Source organism: Ailuropoda melanoleuca, chromosome X (assembly GCF_002007445.2).
Source record: "Ailuropoda melanoleuca isolate Jingjing chromosome X, ASM200744v2, whole genome shotgun sequence".
NCBI classification, from domain to species: domain Eukaryota; kingdom Metazoa; phylum Chordata; class Mammalia; order Carnivora; family Ursidae; genus Ailuropoda; species Ailuropoda melanoleuca.
This window is the reverse complement of record NC_048238.1, coordinates 9799276-9821728: the sequence shown is the minus strand read 5'-3', so window position 1 is coordinate 9821728 and position 22453 is coordinate 9799276. Positions and strand designations below refer to the sequence as shown.

Sequence of the window (22453 nt, the reverse complement as noted above, 5' to 3'; positions counted from 1 at the left end):
TAATGAAGCCTGAGGAGAAGGGAACTCACGTTTGGGCGGGGTCTACTATGTTGCAGGCACCATTTGTTTATTTTTAAAAAGGACTACATTCTCTATTGAACCTAATATACAGGTAAATATTTAGTTCGAATCACAAAATTTCTATTTCATAGATTAAAATATCAAATACTGCAAATTGCAAATTGTCCAACCTACTGGTTTTCATGGTATGTAGTCCTAAGAGGTTCAGACTGTTGTGGAAAAAATCCCAGTAATTGACTCTAGAAAAACACAGAGGCTCAACTTTCTGTGTACTGTATTAATCTCGAGGCACAAAAGCTAATTAGTGTGTCCCATACTTTGAATTTCAAGTAAAAATGAAAAAGGTTCCCATTTTTGTCAAATACAAGTGCACTTGAGATCAATTAAAACAATATGATGAAATGGACAAAGGAAATTACAAATCCATACAATGGAATATTATTCAGCCATAAAATGGAATGAACTTCTGGTTCATGCTACAATATAGATGAACCTCAAAAACATTAAGTTGAGTGAAAGAAACCAGACACAAAAGGCCACGTGTTGTAGGATTTGATTCCACGTACATGAACTGTCCAGAACAGGCAAATCCGTATAGACAGAAGGTAGATTAGTGGTTGCCCCGGGCTGGGGAGGGGAATGGGGAATGACTAACATCTGTGGAGTTGGTTTCCTATCGGGGTCATGAAAAGGTTCTGGAACTAGACAGCAGCAACAGTTGAACAAGGTGGTGGATGCACTTAATGTCACAGATTTGAACACTTTAAAAGAGTGAAAATGGTACCTTTATGTTATGTGTATCTTACTATAAGAAGACAAAATCACTGTTGAAAAAAACATGATAAAATACGTGTATGTCTATTCCCGGGTGGAGTTTTGCTTGAATATTGGAAAAAATCCTGCTATCTCAAGTTCTCCTTCCACATGAATCCCACCCTCTGCTCTGATCAGTGTCTTAGGGCCTGGACGGATGAACGAATGGTTTGGCTGCCAGAGTTTTCATTCCCATATTTACGCAAGATGTTTTCAGAGAACAGCTGCCGTCTTAGAACACAACAGAAGAAAACAAAACCAAGAACTCAAAAGACTCTAAATGGGGGCTCCTCAAGATCAACAACACTGAAAAAAAAAGTCCTACTCCAGGGCGCCTGGCCGGCTCAGCCCGTGGAGCGCGCGCTTGATCTCCGGGTCAAGCGTTCGGAGCCCCACACTGAGTGCAGAGATTACTAAAAAAAAAAAAAGGTCCTACTACAGAGCTTAAGTGATGGGACAGTGCTGTTCTCCTCAGTATCTCTGTAATTATAGGCTGAGTTTGGTAATGATTCACGAACAAATCGTACAGTAGTGAGTTCCTTTGCTTTCGATATGCCATTTTTTAGCCGAAGGGAAAACATGATTCTCCCTTAATGATTTTAAGCAGGCGATATTTGCATTGGCACAATGGGTTTCGCACAAGGCAAGCGGCTGTAAGAAAGCTACCCGGCACAGACGCTACTAATTAGATGAGGCGCTTGAACGCTGAAGGAGCCCGTGGCTCCAGCATTGTTTGCGAATGAAGGATCTCACATGTGCTCAAATGCCAGATACGGACAGAAGTGGATTCAATCTCTGTGCCTCCGAATCTTTTAATGTAATACTTTGCCACATTTTCCTAAAATGATCTATGTCACTCCTTGCCTCAATAAAAAAGCATTTTGCAGGGGCACCTGGGGGGCTCAGTCGGTTGAGCGTCTGCCTTAGGCTCAGGTCATGATCCCAGGGTCCTGGGATTGAGTTCCGCATGGGGGCGGGTGGGAATCTCTGCTCAGCAGGGAGCCTGCTTCTTACTCCCCCTCTGCCTGCTGCTCCCCCTGACTGTGCTCTCTCTCCCTCTCTGATAAATAAATCTTAAAAAAAAAAAAAGCATTCCAAAGAGCTTATTTTTTCTTCCGGTTATCATTTGATGTATAATCTTGAAGGTACTGATGTTCCCATGGACGTAGTAGGGCGATTAGCCCCTAAAGTAGGTGACCCCATACGGCAGAACTTGTCAAGCTCTAGCTCCTTTGTCCCTGAAGCTATAGCGTGCCGCCCCCTATAGCCTCGTCGCCAGATTTATCTGCCCCGCCCTAATGACAAACCTGATAAACGAGGAGAACCAGCAAGAAACCCAGCTAGCCAAGGTAGTGAAGTAAATACTATTCTACATGTATTTTGAAGTCAACAGACTTGGGATAAAAGGCCAAGAATTCATGCCAGGTCATTTTTCTTGTCCTGGATTTGCGACTATTTTATATAATTGACATACATTTTTAAAAATTACTTTTTGATAACAAAAAGACAAGCTCCTTGAGTCTGAAGGTTACTGAATTAGAGTCAACAAAATAATGGCTTATTCCACTGGCCGGAGTGACTTGTGGCACGCGGGGTATGTAACCCCGTCATGACTGCGGTTTTCACTCAGATCTCCCTGTGCAGCTTAAAAACATACAACGTACGCCACTCAGAAACCCGACGAGCTAATTCTTAGCAACCTGCAGTCCCTGTGGTGGAATGACGAGTAATTACCATTTAAAATAATCAGATTCTCCTGCTGTTAATTAATTTAAGATTAGAAGGGCTCTAATCAACGTTGCACCTCTTTCCAAATTTGCTGTTGCTAAGGTGCGCCATCCTCTTGGTGCTTTTAGATGCTTAGAAGTCACTAGAACGTTGTTTGGATCACATAAATAAGATAGAATTTCTGAAACTAAAGCCTAAGGTCTTAAATTTGCAATTCCTGTATGTCTAGAGTACTATATACATAGTAGGTAGGCGTGGAGCAAATATTCGGTGAGGTCTAAGTAGCCCACATTATCAGTGGGGAACTTAGTGTGGCGTTCCCCACAGCAGAGCCTGAGAGAAGGATTCGAAAGCAGGTGACTGACTGGGCAGTGCTCCCTGGAAGCAGCACAGGTGGGCAGGAGGAAGGGAGATGGGGTGGTGCCAATGAAGCATTCTGTAAGTCAGTCACCCTGTAAGCAACTGGAGCTTAAAGCTGTTGGGGACCTCGTGGAACGAGGCAGACCATAGGCCTCAGAGTTAGAACGTCCGAGGAGACAGACAGCAGGGGTATATAGTCACCAGCTCCCGTCAATCCGTGACGGAGGGGCCGCTCGTCCAGGAATGTTAATTCCTCAGCCCTTGTGGCCCGCCGCATGAGCGTCCTCCTGTGGCCCGAAAAAAGCCACGGGCAAGCGATCACCGGTGATCTCAGCTGGGAAGTGGGCGGCATGCTCAGCATGACACATGGCAAGAGGGTCTGGTCCGGGTCCTGCTACCGCCTAATACGTGGGCTCCCATGAGGAGATATATAGCCTCCCTGAGGTGTGTGGAACATAGTTGGAAGTTGGGTAGGAAGGGAGAAGCAGGCAAGCCGGTCCCTCAGCTCTTGGGCCTCGAAAAAGGCTGAGTGAATGTGAACCGTGGTAGCTCCAGGACCACAGAACAGAGAGTGACTTATCCCAAGTCTCACTGAGCTGGGACTGTGCGAGGGGAGGTAATCGAGGCTCTTTCAGCAGCCTCTGTCTCAAGCCACATTAGACTAGGAAGTTCTGGAAGTTCGAGATTTGGGAACTGTGGGAGGCAGAGTCAAAGGAAAGGAGGAAGGAGCTAGCCAAGAAAGTTCTGTAATAAAAAACGGTAACAGTGCCAGGAAAGAAGATGGTAAAAAAGATGGAATAAAATTCGTAAGAAATCCAGAAATTCCTTTTCTAGAATGCCATCGTAATGCAACGGGGACTACTAACTAGATGCACATAAAGACTTCTGCACGAGGGTGTTGCGTGCAGAACCAGAAGGGAAAACCACTGAGGTCAGTATGAAGGGCTCAATGAGAGTGTGCTGGTGAAGCAAACCCTGAGTTGACAGAATGCTTTACAGCCACGTGTAGGATGCTTACGAAGAGTTCTCGACGGTATGAAACCACGCTTATGATAGACCGAGTGAAAGGAGCAGAAAAAACTGTATGTCCAAGATCTCCACTACTGACAAGGCATCTATCAAATGACTGAAGGAAACAGGCCGATTGTTTACACCGCTTGTCTCTGAGGAAAAGATGTGCTGACACGTATTTCTTTGCTTTTGTGTGTGTTTCCTTCTCTACTTCCACAATTTTTCTCCAAGAAATAAAGTAAACATGGTAGAAGGGGAGAGACATCTATAATACTTCAAAAACAAGGCAGCAGCCTGTTAAGATGACTTCTCAAAAGCCTCAGGAATTTCCACAGCTGGGCTCACTGTGGGTGCCCCGGGACCATGTGGAGTGAGGTAAGAAGGGGCACGCATCGGCTCTCTGTCTTGACTGCACCTCATTAGGCAGAAGAAATACAACATAACCAATGCTGGCCAGCAAGGTACAAAACAAATTAAAATGCTAATTTTTACTATCTGCAATGTAAGTAGAATTTGTACACGTTGTTTTGTATAAACAAACGACGGGTCATCTGTTTCAGGATGCCAATCCCGGCTGCTGAGAGAAATGTTCAGCGAGTAAATGGGACCCAGTGAGTTCTTGTATTTTAAAAAGCAAGGTGCCGGTAGGAAAATCCAAACACAGAAATGTAAGGAACAACGTGTAGTCTCTTCTCCCAACTTCTCTCCTCTCTGAATATAATCTATTTAAGTCACTTTGGGGGTTCAAGTCTTTCATTTCCATGCCCAGATTGCAGAGGAAAAAGCCACTTTGGGCTGGATCACTGAGGGGAGACTCTAGGTGGGACAGTGGCTCCCAAGTGGGGGGGTAATCCCCGTCCCCCAAGGGACACCTGGCCATGCCTGGAGATGTTTTTGGTTGTCACAATATGGGGAGAGGGTACTACTGGCATCTAATGCGTAGAGGCCAGAGACACTATTAAATATCCTGTATAGCCTGGAATGACACCACAGAACACAGGGTTCTCCGGGCCACATGTTGGCAGTGGTGACGGTGAGAAACTCTGAGATAGCATTTAGGGCTTGTGCCAAGGCTTGGAAGGTGAGAAGGGTTTGGCTAGGCCGAGGCGGTGTTGGGGTGGAGTATGTGGTGGGCATTTCAGGAAAGCGGGCTGGTCAAGGAAAGTCCAAGATGAGGATTCCATCCATGATGACCAAGCAGGGAGAGAGTGCTGCGAGGCACAGAGGTGCAGCTGTTGGGCAGAAGAACATGAAACACTTGCTCCTGAATGTTGTGGCCAAATGTTGACTGTCATTACAGCCCAACAGCAACAGCCACCAGAACTCCTAGAAAGTTCCAGATGACCTACTACAGGAAGTTCCATGACTCACTGATAATAATGAATATTCATATGAATAACGAGTCACGCACACTCAAATGGCAAAAACAGCAAGCAAAGCCACAGACACAACTCTTAACTTCGATGCCAAACTCCTCGTTCTTTCTCCAAGTTGACTGCATGGGGTAAAACATTACCTCACGTTGCGAAAATAACCTGGTTTGGAATCCAATGGTTCTGATCTCACATGTCTAAGAGGTTACAAAGTGGGAAGAGAGAATTCAGGGAACACGAGGCAAACTGGAAGTTCCACCAGGAATTTACAGTTGGTCAACCATTCGGTTATTGTAGACATTTCCATTGGCTTCACCCAACCTATTTGTCCACTGCCAAGAAATGAGGAAGTGTGGATAGATTTGAAGTGAGTGTGAGTGACAATCTGGTTAACAGAAACAGCGTAGCTGTACTTTCTCTGGAAGGAATCACGGAATCATGAGATGGCGGAGCAGGGAAGCCCCTGGACGTGAGTCAGTGTGACCCTCTCACACAGATGCGGAAATCTGAACAGGTGTGGGGGTCACCTGTTCTATTGTTGGGATCTCAAATCTAGATCTCAAATCTCGGTTCTCTTACATCCTGCTGTCTCCTTGGTTTTCAAATCCAGACATGCGTGTGCAATTGTGGCACAGACAGGGACCAAAAGTGACAATAGTAAACTAAGCTTTTATTTTAAGTAGCAATGTCCCAGATGGCACGATTTATTGTCTTGGTTAGTTCTATTTGTTATCTTATCAGAATCTTGAACATGGATTTTTTTTTCCTGCCTGAAATGCTTAGGCCATAGTGCTTAGGAGGAAAGTGCTGGGACAGGGGAGAGGAACAGTTTGGTTAGGAGATGGAGACGGACCATTAGCAGAGCCTCCAACTCCACGGGGAAGAAAATGGAAGCGTAAACAGGCGGGAATCTCTGACAATCCCTGCAAAGGCCACAGGAGGCACCGATGATAAATGTTTGGGGGAAAATCTGAAGGAATTTGCCTTGGTATTTTTGAGTTCGACTGCCAGTGTATGGAATTCACAAACAACAGCCAATCTATAGAAATAGTCAATTCGTAGTTGCCCGGGACTGAGGGTGGGAAGGGGGTATTCCCTGTAAATGGGAACGAGAGTTCTCATTGGGCTGACGGAAGTGTCCTTGAACTGGACTGTGGTGATGGCTGCATACCTTGGTAAATTTCATACAGATTATTGAATTGTATGCTTAAATGGGTGGACTTTAGGATATACAAATTATGCCATGATAGAGTTGTTAAAAAAAAATCATGGCAACCAAAGGCAGTACAATTTTAATCACTCCCCACCCTCATGACTAAGGCTGCTGAAATCAAATTCTGACAGCTGTATTTCCTCTAATAGCTACTTTAAAGGGGGGGGTCTCCCTGAAATATCTACCAAATTAATCAGAAGGGGATATGAAAAAGAATTAGGCTAGAACATCCTACGATTAAACATTCCCATTCCATTTGTGATTCTTAAACTGGAAACCATAAGAAAGTCTCAAGTCTTGTGTGATTTCCAGATGTGAGTCCCATAGACTGAATAGCTGGTTTTCAAGATATATAGAAAATGCATTACTTTCTTTTCTCTCCAATGAATGGTTGTGCTATTGCGGTGTATAAAATAAATATAATGAAGATTTCTGAACTCATATGGTGAGTGCACTCTGTTTTTCTCTGCTGATATTCATCGTCTTGGTTTCCCCGAACTGGGAGGAGGAGGGGACCGGAATCCTGGTATCATACAGTGGCACTTTTACTCACAGGACACTTACAGGGTAAGGCTGAATGACAGTGAGGAGTATCGATTCTTTGCAGCTCCTGAAAGAGAAGAAAAACAAACATATTTGTGAAATGCACAGAGGCCAGACCCTCCATGACAGCGTTCTTTTGAAATGCAACACGTGATGTTTCGGCAAACGTTTCTTGGGCTTTCAGGCAGAGTAAATCAAAAAGCTCAAAAACGGGCTTTCAGACCTCAGAAAAAACCAAAATCAAGTGTTCACCCAGTGTAACAAACAGCCCGATTGAAAGCTTCCCATGCGGTTTATGTTGGGCGCTATTATCTGCGATGCCGAACAGCAGGGCTTTGAAATAACACTGGCCCTGGGAAGGACTGTTTGTGAAGTCTCAACTCCGACAGTCTCGGCACTTTCTGCTATCCTCCGCATTGATTCTCCCCTTTTGATTTTAATTTTCTAGAAAGGGAATCGATTTTTAAAAATTCGTAACACCATTATCTGCTCAGGGTCAGCAGCATGAAAGAAAACTGTCCGTGCAGGTTTCTTGTGTGCAAACAGCACCCCGCAAACATCACTCCCCCGCGCCGAGTGGCTCCCCGGGTCCACAGCAACAATGCCCAGGTGGCTGGGGCGCTAAGTATTTCAGATGGGCACTTGCTGGGAAACAGTGTTCACGACAGGGGACACCTTGAAGCGGGAAGCAGAACAAGGCAATATCATGGTTTATTTAATTTCCTCCAAATAACCCAATCCTGAAAAATAACTCAACCCCTCAGGGAAAATCTCGCTGTGGGTATAAGTTTTCCTTCCTTCCCTTTCCATCCTGAGTAGGAGAGAGGTCAATTGCCACTTTGTTGAGAAGACGCCGACTTTTCCTACTTTAGGTTTTAATGAATGACCTGCTTTTGTGATTTACTGTGCAAATGAATAAAGTAAAGGGAATCTGTTGCAAGGCCGTTCCCTGGAAGAAGCCACGGCAGATGGTATTTCTAGCAGTCTTTGCACTGTGGCTAGGCGCCCTCCCATCAGGCTGGGTTGGACCAGGTTGGACTACTGGCCATCGCAGCGCTGGGTGAGGGACTGGGAGGTGAGGAGTGCGGTGGGGGAGGAGAGAAATCAGCAGAGCAGAGAAGGGAGGAACAGAAGGCAAGAAACTCAAAGAAGTATCAGAACATTTCGGGTGATGGTAATTATGGGGGGAGAGCAGCACCTCGTTGACAGTGGCCCGTGGGCTCCCATGAGTTCCCAGTTGCCAAGGGTGGGCAGAAAGCTCCAGTAACAAGTACGCAGGCAGTATTCCCATTAGATGGGGAAACAGAGCAACAGCATAAGCAAAGCGGAGTGAAGTGCGTACCATGAATGATCGCGCGTTGCTGCTGGATGTGTGGACGGGTGCAGCCCTTCAGTGGGGCATTGTGGCATCACTAGGCAAACCTCCGTGTCATGTGCATTATGACCTCAGCCTCACCAAGAAATTCTGCCGCTGGCCTGTAAGGACTGTGTGGGGGTCAAGTGCCAGAGAGCAGCTGGCGGCCAGCTACAGGAGAGCGACACGGAAGTGTGTGGATGCACGCCACGGAAGGACGAGAAGAGGCAGGAGCTCAGCTGTGCCTGGTAACTCTGGGGATGCCGCTTCAAATGCAGGGTAAGAAACCGGACGGGGCGGGGGGTGGTGGTGGAGGGGGAACGCCTGGGTGGCTCAGTCGGGTAAGCGACTGCCTTTGGCTCAGGTCATGATCCCAGAATTCTGGGATCGAGCTCCCTGTTGGGCTCCTTGCTCAGCAGGAAGCCTGCTTCTCCCTCTCCCACTCCCCCTGCTTGTGCTCCCTCTCTTGCTGTCTCTCCCTTTGTCAGATAAATAAATAAAATCTTAAAAAAAAAAAAAAGAAACCGGATGGGGTACAAAACAATACCATTCGCAAATGCACGAAACACACGTGCACCGAAAAGCAGCGCACGTTTGGAAGCGTGCAGTACGAAAGCGGGGAGGACACACTGAACGTGTTCAAAGGGATTTCTCTCAGGGGAGAGAGGGGCAGGCGTGAATATAAATAAGCAACATCAGAGGAGAGGGGCCTTCCATGGGTCTATGATGATCGTTTATACCACCAACGGATGAGTTTGATGAATTCCACTCTCTGCACGTATGGCTTAATAAAAAGCTCACAATTGGGAAGAGGACCGAGAAGAGTGGGGTAGACGTATGCTAGCAAACCTACGAACTGCTGAAGGGGAGGTGGGTCTCAGAGACCTCTGAAGTAACCCCTCATTTGCTCACCAAGACAATGGAGGACCCGGCTCCCCACTCTTTGGGGTGGTCCCACTGCACAAACTACCACTCGTTTGGTGGACCTAGCGCCATCCCCCAGCCCCCACTGTTTCCATACAGATGTCTGCAGGAGAGACGCGCACACTCAGAAAGCAACGCCAAGTACTGCTTGTCAGCTCTCACTCGAGTTCCCCTTGTTCGAGGGAAACAAGGAACACCCGGCAGATGAGAGATGGGCCACAGCCCAGTTGACTGAAGCCTTTGTGCACCGGGCAGCCGTGGCAGTGGGCGTGCTCTGCCCAAGGCCCGCCCCGAGGGCCCTGGGGAGCAGGCTCCGGGCTGGGGAGCCGCGCTCGGGGCACAGCTCATTGGACCCAGAGGTCGGAGTGAGCCAACTGGATTTCCTCTCTGCAGGATCATAACTAAGAAACACGAGTGTTGGAAGCCAAGGGCCAGTCGTGGCTGAGTGAGAGCAAAGGTGACAGAGGCCGGTACTCCCCGGGGCAGTCCTGGCTCCCACTGTCCTGTTAGAAAGAAAATCTCAACAGGACTATTATCAGCTCTGGGAAGGGGCTTTTAGTTCTGTTTCCTTTCATCTACAAGTACTTAATTATCCCCTGCCAGACACGAAGAATGAACTCCATAGTGCTTTGGGCCCCTTAGGATTCCACTCAATCCTACCACGTAAAACAACCACCACAACAACAACAGCCAGAAGGAAGCCCTATGTGTTCATATGTTACCCAATGGCCAGATGGCTGAGCCAGAGGCGGCTGAGGCCTCATGCCAATAGATGCCAATCAGCTTCACCCGCCAAAGCAAGGCCAAAGCAAGGTGCTGTAGGTCTTTGAAGGAGGGATTGAAAACCAGAGTCCAAGACCTTTAACCGTTTATGTGCCTCGAGCTGGACTCATTGCTTAATTAAAAACAACAACAAAAAAGGCAGCCAGGAGAGGCTGGTGGAAGCAGCATATGGCCAAAGAACAGAGGCTACGTTTGCAAGATTCCCACCCTTCCACTGGGGCAGGCCCAGAGTGTTCCAATATGTGGAAGATACAGTAGAAATGGTACCTTGCGGTCATTGAATAAAGGCATCTCGCTCAGCTGAGCTGCTCTAGGGCTGAGAGAGCCTTGGACATAGCCAGCCTCTGGGTTCGCTCTGATTCAAGCAAGCTGCGGTTGGAGCCACCCAACAGAGAAATCTTCCAGGAATCCACAAACATGCCCACAAGGGAAAGAGTCAACTTTTTTTCAAGATTTTATATATTTATTTGAGAGAGAGCGAGCATGAGCAGGGGGAGGGGTAGAGGGAGAGGCAGACTCCTCGCTGAGCAGGGAGCCTGATGCGGGGCTTGATCCCAGGACCTGAGATCATGACCTGAGCTGAAGGCAGCTGCTCAACCGAATGAGCCCCCCAGGCCCCCAAGAGTCAACTTGCATTATCCTCCATAGATAAGAGGAAACACCAGTGCCAGATATCAAGTGAGAGCTCTCCTGGTTTTTAGCTCACTGTGCTGGTCCCATTTCTAGGTGGAAGGAGCCAAAGCTAGAGAAGAAGGTTGGGGAATGCCTCTTAGCCCACTGCAGGCTTCCCAGGAACGAAACTGGGACAAGGAAGGTGTTCTGTGGCATTGGGGGTTTCGTTTCTTATATGACAACTGAACGTTTAAACTACAGATTACAAACTGTTGCGATTACAAGTGTACAAGGGACTGGAGAATTTCCCTCCACCTGCTCGAAGCACTGATGGGGCCTGCCTGAGGTTTTGTTGAGGGCTTAGGAGGAGCTGGCTCTGGTGAGATGTCATGAACGGGCAGCGGAGAGGAAGAACACACTTGCTATAGGATTCCACCCTCTGAGACACCTGTGCCACACTCCTCTCCAATTTCTCTTTCCTCCAACTGACTTGAATAGATCGTATTCTTTGAGTCCAAACAATCCTTAACTGAGACAGTGAGTGCTCAGAGCTCTAAGAAAAAAACAGTGCAAAGGAAAACACAAGAGTGAGGGACAGGAGGCGCTGGGGCAGGCAGGAGACTAGATGGGCACACGAGGCTGTGGGAAAAATGCTAATTTCCTCCCAAGCAATGCCCAGTGGCCCCGTATATTTGTTCACTTCTGGGAAGGGAAGCAGATATTCCCAGCTCCGGTGCAGTCTGTTGGGAGCACACAAGTACCTGGAGAAGGACACCTGTTACACATCTCAGATGCTCAGCAAATAAGCACAGAAACGGGATTAGCTTCCTATTGCTGCTGTAATAGATTACCACGAACTTAGTGGCTTCAAACAACACAAATGTATGGTCTTACAAAGAATGGAGGTCAAAAGCTTGAAATGGGCCTCGCTGGCTAAAGTCAAGGTGTCAGCAGGGCTGCACGCATTCTGGAGCCTTCTCCAGCTTCTGCAGCCTCCCTGGATTCCTTGGTTCATGGCCCCCTCTTCCATCTTCAAAACCAGCAGCATAGCATCTTCCAATTTCTCCCTGGCTCTCCTGCCTTCCTTTTTCAATTATAAAGACCCTTTGATGACATTGGGTCCACTTGGATAATTCAGGATAAACACCCGTTCTTAATGGAATCACATGTTCAGTCAAAGGCTCTGGGGATTAGGATGTGGACACCTTTGGGGGTTGGAACATTATTCTGCCCTACCATGGATGCTAGCTTTGTTAGTTATCTGGTGCTGCATAACAGATTACCACAAACTTAGTGGCTTAAAATGACACACATTTATTATCTCCCAGGTTTTAGGAGGCAGAAATATGAGTATGGCTTTACTTGGTTCTCTTTTAAAATTTCTCTCATGATGGGGTGCCTCATTGGCTCAGTTGGTTAAGTGTCTGCTTTTGGCTCAGGTCATGATCCTGGAGTCCCAGGATTGAGCCCTGGCTATGGTTCCCTGCTCAGTGGGGAGTCTGCTTCTCCCTCTCCCTCTGCCCTTCCCCTGCTCATGCTCGCTCACTCTCTCTCGCTCACTCTCTCAAATAAATAAATAAAATCTTAAAAAAAAATTTCTCATGAGACTGCCATCAAAGTGTTGCCCAGGGCTGAGGTCTCATCTGAAATCTCGATTGGGAAGGATTCGCTTCCAAGCATATTTCTGTGGTTTTGGGCAGGATTAAATTCCTTTTTGAGATGTTGGACCAAGGACCTCGGTCCCTTGCTTGCAGTTGGCTAGAGGTCACCCTTAGTTCCTTGCCACATGGGCCACTCCAACATGGCAACTTGCTTCAGCAAAACCAGCAAAAGAGAGTTTGCTGGCAGGATGGAAGTTAAAATCTTATATAATATAATCACAGAAGTGACATCCCATCACCTTTGCCATATTCTATAGGTAAGAAGCACATCAAAGGTCCAACCCATACTAAAAGAGAGTGGAATGCACAAAACTATGAATATCCAGAAGCAAGGATTATTGGGGGCCATGTCAGGTTCTGTCTGTCACACTAACAGAAAGATTCATAACCAAGTGAACTGTAAGTATCTTCAAAGGGCTCTCCACCCATGAATTCACCTCACACGAGATTTTCCTGGTAAGGAACATCAGCAAAAAGCATTGTTCAGTACATCCTGTTAATTTAAAAAATAGGAGACATTTTTCAAAATATGTATATTATATTTATGGCATTTAAACTTTTTGTGCCTGGGGCGCCTGGGTGGCTCCGTCGTTAAGCGTCTACCTTCAGCTCAGGTCACGATCCCTGAGTCCCGGGATCGAGTCCCGCATCGGGCTTCCTGCCCAGCAGGGAGGCTGCTTCTCCCTCTGTCTGCCCACCCCCCTCATGCTCTCTCACTCTCTCAATTAAATAAAATCTTAAAAAGGAAAGTTTCTGTGCCTGTAGTAATTCTCTGTAAAGTGCCTGAAGCACAACCTAGCTTGATTTTAACTTTACCAATTAATGAATAGATGAAGTAATTTGAATTGAAATAAAATATTCCAGTATGTTATTTATCATCCAGACTGGAAATGCCCTTTTCTTCTGTTTCTGTCATCTATAATTATTTCATTATAACCTGCCAGACAAGAAGACTTAACTTCATAATGTTTTGGATCTCTTAGAATTCCTAACCCTAAGATCCTGGGGTGGGGGGGGAATCAAAGCCATTTTAAAATCGCTCAACAGAAAGATTAGAATGGGGAATGGAAGATGCCGCATTCCAGTAAGCAGATAACTTCCTTTTATGAAGGTCTGCAACAGCTAGGGATGTTAAAAAACACAGTTAGGGGCGTGTGTAGAGAAGTATTATTTCATAATAAATTCCAAGTGCATCTTCTACTTTGGAAGAATAGTTTCAAAGTGCAGTACCAATAGTTTCAAAATAGTTGAGTTTGTTAAAAACATCATTTAAATCCCTGAACCACAGTGCTGATCTGCAGAGGAAAATAGAATCTGACGTCCCCTAAAGTGCTGCTATCAAATTGGCCTTTGATTTTTCAACAAAAGTCTCTTATCCCTTTTTGATGGGCTCCCTTGAAATATATTTGGGATACCCGGCATCAGTGGTTGCAGGTCACACTTTGGTGACATATCCCATTTGTAAATTTCACTGGCTGCGATTTTGTTGCAGCAAGCAAAGTGATGTGAGGAAAAGCTAGGATTCTAATGAGGCTTTCAGTGTTAACATCTCTTCCGACCATGCAGCTAAAGGTGATGTGGTCTTTTTCTTAGAGCAGCATAGCTTGGCATCTTTCCTAAACTGCCTTTCCCACTTCATATTTACACGAATTTAACGTCGCAATAGGTAATCATATGGGCATGCATTATTGTATATTTCCTTCTGCACCAACTAAATAGATTCCTTGATCAACTCAGAAATTGGTACAGAGATTGAGAAAACGAAACAAAACCAAGCCCAAATAACTAAAATATATAGGAAGATATTTTATGTCAAAATTCAAGAGTCCTGCTTTAAAAAAAAAAGTCCAAACAAGTTAGCTCTGAGGTTTTAAACTTCAAAAATGAAGTAAGGAATCAATCCATGAAGGCGGAAAGTTTCGGCTATGGGAAGGCAAAATAAAGAAGTAATTTAGGGCTACCTATGAAAGGATTTGGTAAACTGTAACATGACATTCTAACGTGACTTCAGAGACTGATGTGCAGTGTTTTTATTTGGAAAGAAAGGTGGTAAGGCCCAGAGAAAGGGCACTGCAACTCTCACTTCCAAGGTAAATGCACACACACATAAGATTCTTTCTTCTTCTTGCACTGCAGAGTTCTTTGGCGAGATTAGCAAAATATTCTTTTCTGCAAGCTAGTGCGTGCACCTCAGCCCTTAGACTCTCTGCTGGTGGACAGTCTCTGATGAAGGAAATCAGAAATGATTATAACAGCATTTCTTCAGCGATGCTTTGCTTAGAAGAGGCTTTCTGCAATCCTAGACTATTGGTATCCCAGTGGCTTCCTTTCTATTTTTTCTTTCTATCTGAACCAGGAGATGTGAAAAGAACATTAAGATCTTTATAATCTGAGAACCAGCCATGACATCGCCCGCCGAGTCAACTGCCGTCAAAGCTGGAGGAAATAATGCTGCCCTTCACTTTAGAAAAGTTGCCACAGGACTACTTAGATTGGCGGTTTAAAGCTTCATCTAGTTGACCTTTCCAACATTCTGGAGAGAGACACTAATTATCCATTGTATTGATTCCTAACATGTACTGAAGCCATTAGCTGGAAGAGGATGGAAACAGCCAGCAAATGACTAAGTATTCAAACCAGATCAACACATTAAGGCTAAGTGTGATCTGTCATGGACATTAGGAAACATTAACGCTCGACACGTTGCTGAACTGTGTCTTTACTTTGTAACTGCAAAGAATGGGATTATTTGTCATTTCTCAGTTGTGTTCAGGGGATGCTGACAAAGAAAATGCGCATAATGAAGCCACCATAGCCATCAGGGCAGCAAAGACGGAAGAGATGGATCAAAGAGTTCGCTCGTCCAGGAGCCCTGGCTTGGCTGCTACCAATTCTACAATGTCTCTCCCAGTACCATTTACCCTTGAGAGAGGGGTTATACTGCTGAGCAAAAAACCCCCACCAGTTTGGTAGCCAATCGGAAAAATGGAGAGAATGTAAGAAAAGATCCTTATGAAGCAATAGGTTAAAGACTTCTCCTTGAGAAACTGGGTGATTGAACTCTTCGTCTTTTCCCATCTGAGATACAGAGGCCCCAGAGACAGACCTCAATGAACCACACCTTTTGGTATCTAGACCTTGTGCAGTCTCTTCTCCTTGAATCTGGGCTAGTTCTGTGACTTACTTGATAAACAGAAATAGTGTGGAAGAGACACTGCATGACTCCCAGGCCTTGGTTGGAAGAATCCTAGGAAGCCTTGCAGACACCCATTCCATGGCTATCTTGGAATGCTCACTGAGAAGCCAGCTACCAGGTAAGGAGGCCGACAGCCCTGCGACCACCACGTGGTGAGGAAGCTGGCCATGTGGAGAAGCACTGTGGAGAGAGGGGGACTTGCCTGGCCAGCCGCACCTGGGTCAGCTGCCCAGGCCCAGCAACAACGCAGGAAGCAAGGAGCCACCTGGGATGTCCAGCCCAGACAAGCCTGTATGTGGCTATGGCTGTAGCTGGCTCCTAACAGCAGCCACATGAGAGACACCAGTGAGAACCATGTGGATAAGTCCAGTCAGCCTGCAGAGTCATGATAAGAAATTCTTTTATTAAGCCCTTACATTTGTGGGGCAGCTATAGAAAACTGGAATGCCATCTGTCCATGAGGACTTCGTAAACTATGTTTTTAGGGGCACCTGGGTGGCTCAGCCAGTTAGGCGTCCGACTCTTGGTTTCAGCTCAGGTCATGATCTCAGGGGTTGTGAGATGGAGCCCCACACACTGGCCTCTGCGCTAAGCACGGAGTCTGCTTGGGATCTCTCTCCTCCTGCCCCCACCCCTGCACACGCTAACTAACTAAATAAATAAATATCTTAAAAAAGAAAAAAAAACCCTATGTTTTAAAAAAACAGTCATCAAAGGGGTCAACTGATTTTGAAATTGAACATGTCTCCCTTATCAAAGAAAAGACAGTGTTCAATTTAATGGCTCCCCAGAATACTGTGACACGGACTCACAGTTGAATACAAAATGTCTGTCCTACAAACCGCAGTGGAAGCGAGGACGAGTATGCTCTAACTGCTGGAAGTGAGGAGAACACAAGCGCAACAATTACACACTTCGGAAACTGGGGTGGAGGAAAAAGATTAAACTCGGGAGAGAGGAAGAGCCCCTATCAGGGTCTTGGGCTGAAAGTGCTTCACTGCAAAGAATTTTGAGGGCACAATTGGCAGCGTATTGTCAGGTAGATATTTGAACTTTGCAGAGCAAGGATTAAAGTATGTTGTAATTTTAGGTTTAGAATTAAATACTTACATACAACCAAGGACTATAAATACAAACCTAGGGAGAAGCCGCAACTCTTTGCAAATCGAATTCACATTTTAATGAATATATTAAAGGCTTAGGCTGGGCTTTTTTTGGTGAAGAATATCAGGTCATCAGGTTAAAATCACATAAATGATGCAGTGATTATCAAAATTAACATTTAAATGAAATCGGCTCATTTCAAGCACTTTATTTTATTGTACTTTTTAAACCTTTGCAGTGAAATTTCAGGTTAGGCGCTTGGGACGCGGAAACTGCTGTCAAGAGATTTGTATTTGCATGTGATGTTTGTTTTTGGTCTGACCTAAATTTTTTGTCTATTTAATTTATTTTCAGCTGAATGAATGTTGTCTTTCGCCTTTGAACTACTTACCTTTAACTAATGGATGAAACCGGTACTTAGTTTTAAGACTCATAAAGGACAGCAGGAGCTCTTGAGATAAAAATTAAATTGTTTTATACACATGTAATGATACTAAATAGCTCTCACCTCATTCACTCCTTTGATAAGTATTTACTGAGTATCTAGTAGTGCCAGGCATCTGAGATACATCAGTGGTTTCTCCCTTTCTCTCTTTCTCCATTCCTTCCTTCCTTTCTTCTTTTTTAAAGAGAAAGAGAGAGAGGGTAGGGCGGGGACGGGCAGAGGGAGAGGAGAGAGAGAATCTTAAACAGGCTCCACGTCCAGCACAGAGCCTGATGGGAGGCTCGATCTCATGACCCTGAGAACACAACCGGAGCTGAAACCAAGAGTCCAACGCTTAACCAACTGTGCCAACCAGGCGCCCCATTCACTACCCTGACTTCTAACACCACAGAACAGTTTACCATTTGATGGACATTTGGGTGGTTTTCAAATTGGAGCTGTAGGATAGTATTGCTATTATTATTCTTGTAGGTGTCTTTTGGTGAATAAATGTACACACTTCTGTTTGGCATGTACCTAGGAGTGGGGCTGATATCATGGGGTATGCATGTGTTCAGGTGAAGACAGTGTTTTATTTGACTATGGCAGTCCTTCGTGGTCCTGTGACATGGATAGCTCTTTAATATGACAAACTCTACTAGCCTTCCTTGACCTTATTCCTTTACTCTTCTTGGTGTCTGACTGAGCTCCAAGAATGTCTTAAAATTACTTATACGTAGTTAAAGCTCCGTCATCTTAGAGAGGGGTGCAAAAAGTTATGAATGTACAACATTCACCACCCAACCTAAATACTGCAAACTGTATCAAAATTATTGGGAATCCCACAGATTTCAAACTGTGCTCCATGCAACCCTTCTCAGACAGGGACACAGGCTAGTAGGAAGGGTCCTGGACATGCTGTGCATTTTCTTCTTTTTCTAAATTAATTTTTTAAAGAGTTTTTATTCATTTATTTGAGAGAGAGGGCGCACAAACAGGGGGAGGGGCAGAGGGAGAGGGAGAAGCAAGCTCCCCGATGAGCGATGAGTGGGGGGCCTGCTGCGGGACTCAATCCCAGAACCCAGAGATCATGACCTGAGTCGAAGGCAGATGCTTACCCCACAGCCACCCAGACTCCCCGCTGAACAGGGAGCCCCAATGTGGGGCTCAATTCCAGGACCCCGGGATCGTGACCTGAGTCAAAGGCAGACGCTTAGCCCACAGCCACCCAGACTCCCTGCTGAACAGGGAGCCCAACGTGGGGCTCAATTCCAGGACCCCAGGATCGTGACCTGAGTCAAAGGCAGACGCTTACCCCACAGCTACCCAGACTCCCCGCTGAACAGGGAGCCCAACGTGGGGCTCAATTCCAGGACCCCGGGATCGTGACCTGAGTCAAAGGCAGACGCTTAGCCCACAGCCACCCAGACTCCCCGCTGAACAGGGAGCCCAACGTGGGGCTCAATTCCAGGACCCCGGGATCGTGACCTGAGTCAAAGGCAGACGCTTAGCCCACAGCCACCCAGACTCCCCGCTGAACAGGGAGCCCAACGTGGGGCTCAATTCCAGGACCCCGGGATCGTGACCTGAGTCAAAGGCAGACGCTTAGCCCACAGCCACCCAGACTCCCCGCTGAACAGGGAGCCCAACGTGGGGCTCAATTCCAGGACCCCGGGATCGTGACCTGAGTCAAAGGCAGACGCTTAGCCCACAGCCACCCAGACTCCCCGCTGAACAGGGAGCCCAACGTGGGGCTCAATTCCAGGACCCCGGGATCGTGACCTGAGTCAAAGGCAGACGCTTAGCCCACAGCCACCCAGACTCCCCGCTGAACAGGGAGCCCAACGTGGGGCTCAATTCCAGGACCCCGGGATCGTGACCTGAGTCAAAGGCAGACGCTTAGCCCATAGCCACCTAGCTGCTCCTGCTGTGCATTTTCAACTGAAACTCTCCAGGGCTTTACCCACTGGACTGTGGGTTAGGTTTCTGTTGAAGAAAGGGTTCTACTGCTAAAAGCAAATGAGAAAACCAATGGAGAAAAAGATTGCTATTGCTTCATCAAATTCCAGTAGGCCTTAGTGTGCGATTCTAAGTCTCATTCTGAATGTCCACAAAGCTGTCCAGCATCCTCTAATAACTTTAACTTGTAGTCCTCAATGAAAAGTAAAGTGCAAGAAAATAATTTTAAAAAGTAAAATTTTATGGGGTTAGGATGCTTTTCTATTCTTTACATTTTAAGAACGACAATACTATTGTGTGCTCTGTCACATGGCAAATGGAGAGCATTGTAGTAATAATCACAGTGCCCTACGAGATAGGAAAAACTACGATCCCGTTTTTACTGATAAACAAACGAGGCTCAGAAAGGTTATGGTGGCATTTACTTTCCTGACCCGAGACTTTGGGCTCGGCCGTGACTTGCTGTGGCCGACGGAAGAGGTAAAGAAGTGACAGCGTGCCAGATCAGAGCCTACACTTTTGGAGGCCGTGGGTACTCCCACTTGTCCGCTCCTGCTCTGTATCAGCAGGCACAGACCGTACCCCAGCCAGCCCCCTGGCCCAAGGAGGATGAGACCCCCGTGCAGCTTCCGGGCAAGCTCGGCTGAGATCAGCAGAACCACCCCAAACAGTTTTCAGATGCATGAGAAAGAAATGCTCATTTCCAGAGACAAAAGGACAAATATTGTCAGATGCCACTTACGAAATATCTGGAGTCAGCAGATTCATAGAGCCAGAGGTAGATTAAAGGTTACTGGGGGGCTGGGACAAAAGGGGGATGGAGACATTTTGCTGAATGCGTACGGAGTTTGTGTTTGGGGTGATGAACAATTATTTGGAGACAGGCAGCGTTGACGGTTGTACGACACTCTGAGTGTAATTAATGTCTCTGAATTGTACATGTAAAAGTGGTGAAAATGGCTAATTCAATGCTCTGTGATATTACCGCAGTAATAAAAAAGAAAATGTTTGTTGTCACAAGCCACTGAAACCAACAGTAGGGCAGATCTTCTATAAAGAGAAGAATGAGAATTTGATGGAACGCTGAATATGAGTACGAGGAGAAGAAAGAGGGGGGAAATGTCAGATTCAACATCTGGTCTGCTGAATAAAATCTCTCCATGGTAAAAATAAATTAGGTAGCGGGCCAAGGAAGGGACTGACGGTTGGGGCCATTAAAAGAGACCATTTGGAAGTGGCTCGTGCCATTTCAGGGTCATTCCCATGGAGGCACTGCTGTCGTGGCGCATATGAAATGACGAGAAAAATTCCGGGAGCTGGAAACATTAAAAAATTGGAAGCCGATACAAATTTGGAGGCTGAAAGACGGGGAGAGATCAGAAGGAGACAGGTAGTGTCATCTGCCAAGCTGAAGCTGTTAGAAAGAACAGTTCGCATCCCGAGTCGATTCTTTAAAAAAAATAAAATAAAAAATCACATTGTTATGCAATTCAAATCAATTTGCCTTGACAGTCGCTTTCCCTTTCTGTCTTAGTTCAGAGGAATTTTATGTGTGATTCTGCCCTCTTTCAGGGCTTACGGCACCTTCTGTTCACCAGTCCTGCAGTGTGCTCACAATACAGGGATTTAATATATTTTTAAACGATAAAATTAAACAGAAGGCCAGAGACCATAATGGAATACATGGCACAATGGCAAATGGGAGGTGGCAGTTGAAGCCTTTTTTATGCATAAGCCGAGGGGTGAACATTATTCAAGAAATGAGGTGTTGTTGGCCAAAAGTCTCAGCAGCAAGCGATGTGCCCACAAAATGGAAATAATAACAGTAATAATAATAACAGGCCTGTTCAGGGAATTGCTGGGAGGAGGACAAATTATAGATGGCTGAAGTGCTTTCAGTATCTTGGCAGAAAGGTATTATGTAAATTCCAGTTCTTTTTCTTCTCATTATTTTTCCTTGAAGACTGCCAAAAAAAAAAAAAAAAGATCCTAGTGGGTGGATGAGAACAGGGATTGAGGGAGGACGTGGAGTGTCTGCGAGATTCCCCCCGCCCCTTGCCCAGGAAATATCTAGATTTTATGTCCATTTTCCTAAAAGAATCCTCTCCATTTCGTTGACACGGCCATGGCCCTCACTTCCAACATTGCGTTAGCACGCGCCGAGAGTATCTTCCGCAGGCCGCTGTGAATGCCTGGTCCCAAGGGCAGACACCGGTACGCCATGCTCCAGGGCAGGTGCATGCAAAGGCCAGGAAGTGCAATTCTTGTTTTAAACGGAACACGTCGGAAGGCAGGGCTGAAAGTCGGGGTGTTGCAATTGATAGTGAGAGAAATTAAATTCCAGTCTTGGACTCCATGGAGGTATTCGACATGGTCAGGTGAGATGATAATGAGACGCTTAGGGCTTTCAGACAACCAACACATGGATTGGTCTTCAAGTTCATTCACTTCGTCAGCATATTTGGGAAAAAATAGCTTTTTTATCAGGAAGTGGAAAGCCTCCAGTCTCCTTTCTCTCTGGTCTATTTGGAAGCAATTTGAACCATCTTTCTGAGCTATTATGTTGATCATACCACTTCCCTTCGCAAAACACTATAATGATTTCCAACTGCATCTTATCTCAAGTAGGATTCTTAAATTCTTCCTCCCAGTAGAGGACATCCCTAGTAGCTCTCCACTTACCTTTACTTACATTTCAACTTTATTTATTTATTTGACAGATAGAGACAGCCAGCGAGAGAGGGAACACAAGCAGGGGGAGTGGGAGAGGAAGAAGNATGATTTCCAACTGCATCTTATCTCAAGTAGGATTCTTAAATTCTTCCTCCCAGTAGAGGACATCCCTAGTAGCTCTCCACTTACCTTTACTTACATTTCAACTTTAAAAACCACTGTATTCATTGAACAAACGTTTGACAAGCCCCTACTATGCGTCAAAGACTCTTCTAGGCTGTATGGATACATCNCTTTAAAAACCACTGGTATTCATTGAACAAACGTTTGACAAGCCCCTACTATGCGTCAAAGACTCTTCTAGGCTGTATGGATACATCCGTGAACAAAACACAAAGTCATCCCTGTTCACCTGCGGTTGCCACTCTGTGGAATCATCTGGGACTTGGGCATTGAGCAGGGGATGTCCTAGCTGGCTGGCAGTGGGCCTGAGCGAGCCCCTTATACCTTTGACCATTTGTGTTCTCATCCTGAAGACGGAGAGACTGGACGGAATCTCCAATTACATGGGTTTCTCCCAGAGCCCCAATGCTGCTTACTCTTCCAGTCCCCTACATTAACCAATCTGCCTGGTTCAATGTTATTTACTGAAAACTGCCTGACATGTTTTCTTTGACAACAAATGACACCCTATCCTCTTT

The 22453-nt window shown here is 46.0% G+C and overlaps 1 protein-coding gene across 3 annotated transcripts in view; it reads right to left on the bottom strand.

Annotated features, from left to right (window-relative positions):
- FRMPD4 (FERM and PDZ domain containing 4) overlaps positions 1-22453 on the bottom strand; it is a 558281-nt gene that overhangs the window by 37387 nt on the left and 498441 nt on the right. For all 3 annotated transcript variants that reach the window (XM_034649249.1, XM_034649250.1, XM_034649251.1), the window contains one exon: positions 7084-7129. In XM_034649249.1, the coding sequence (XP_034505140.1) occupies positions 7084-7129 (46 nt within the window). The remainder of the gene's footprint in view (positions 1-7083; positions 7130-22453) is intronic.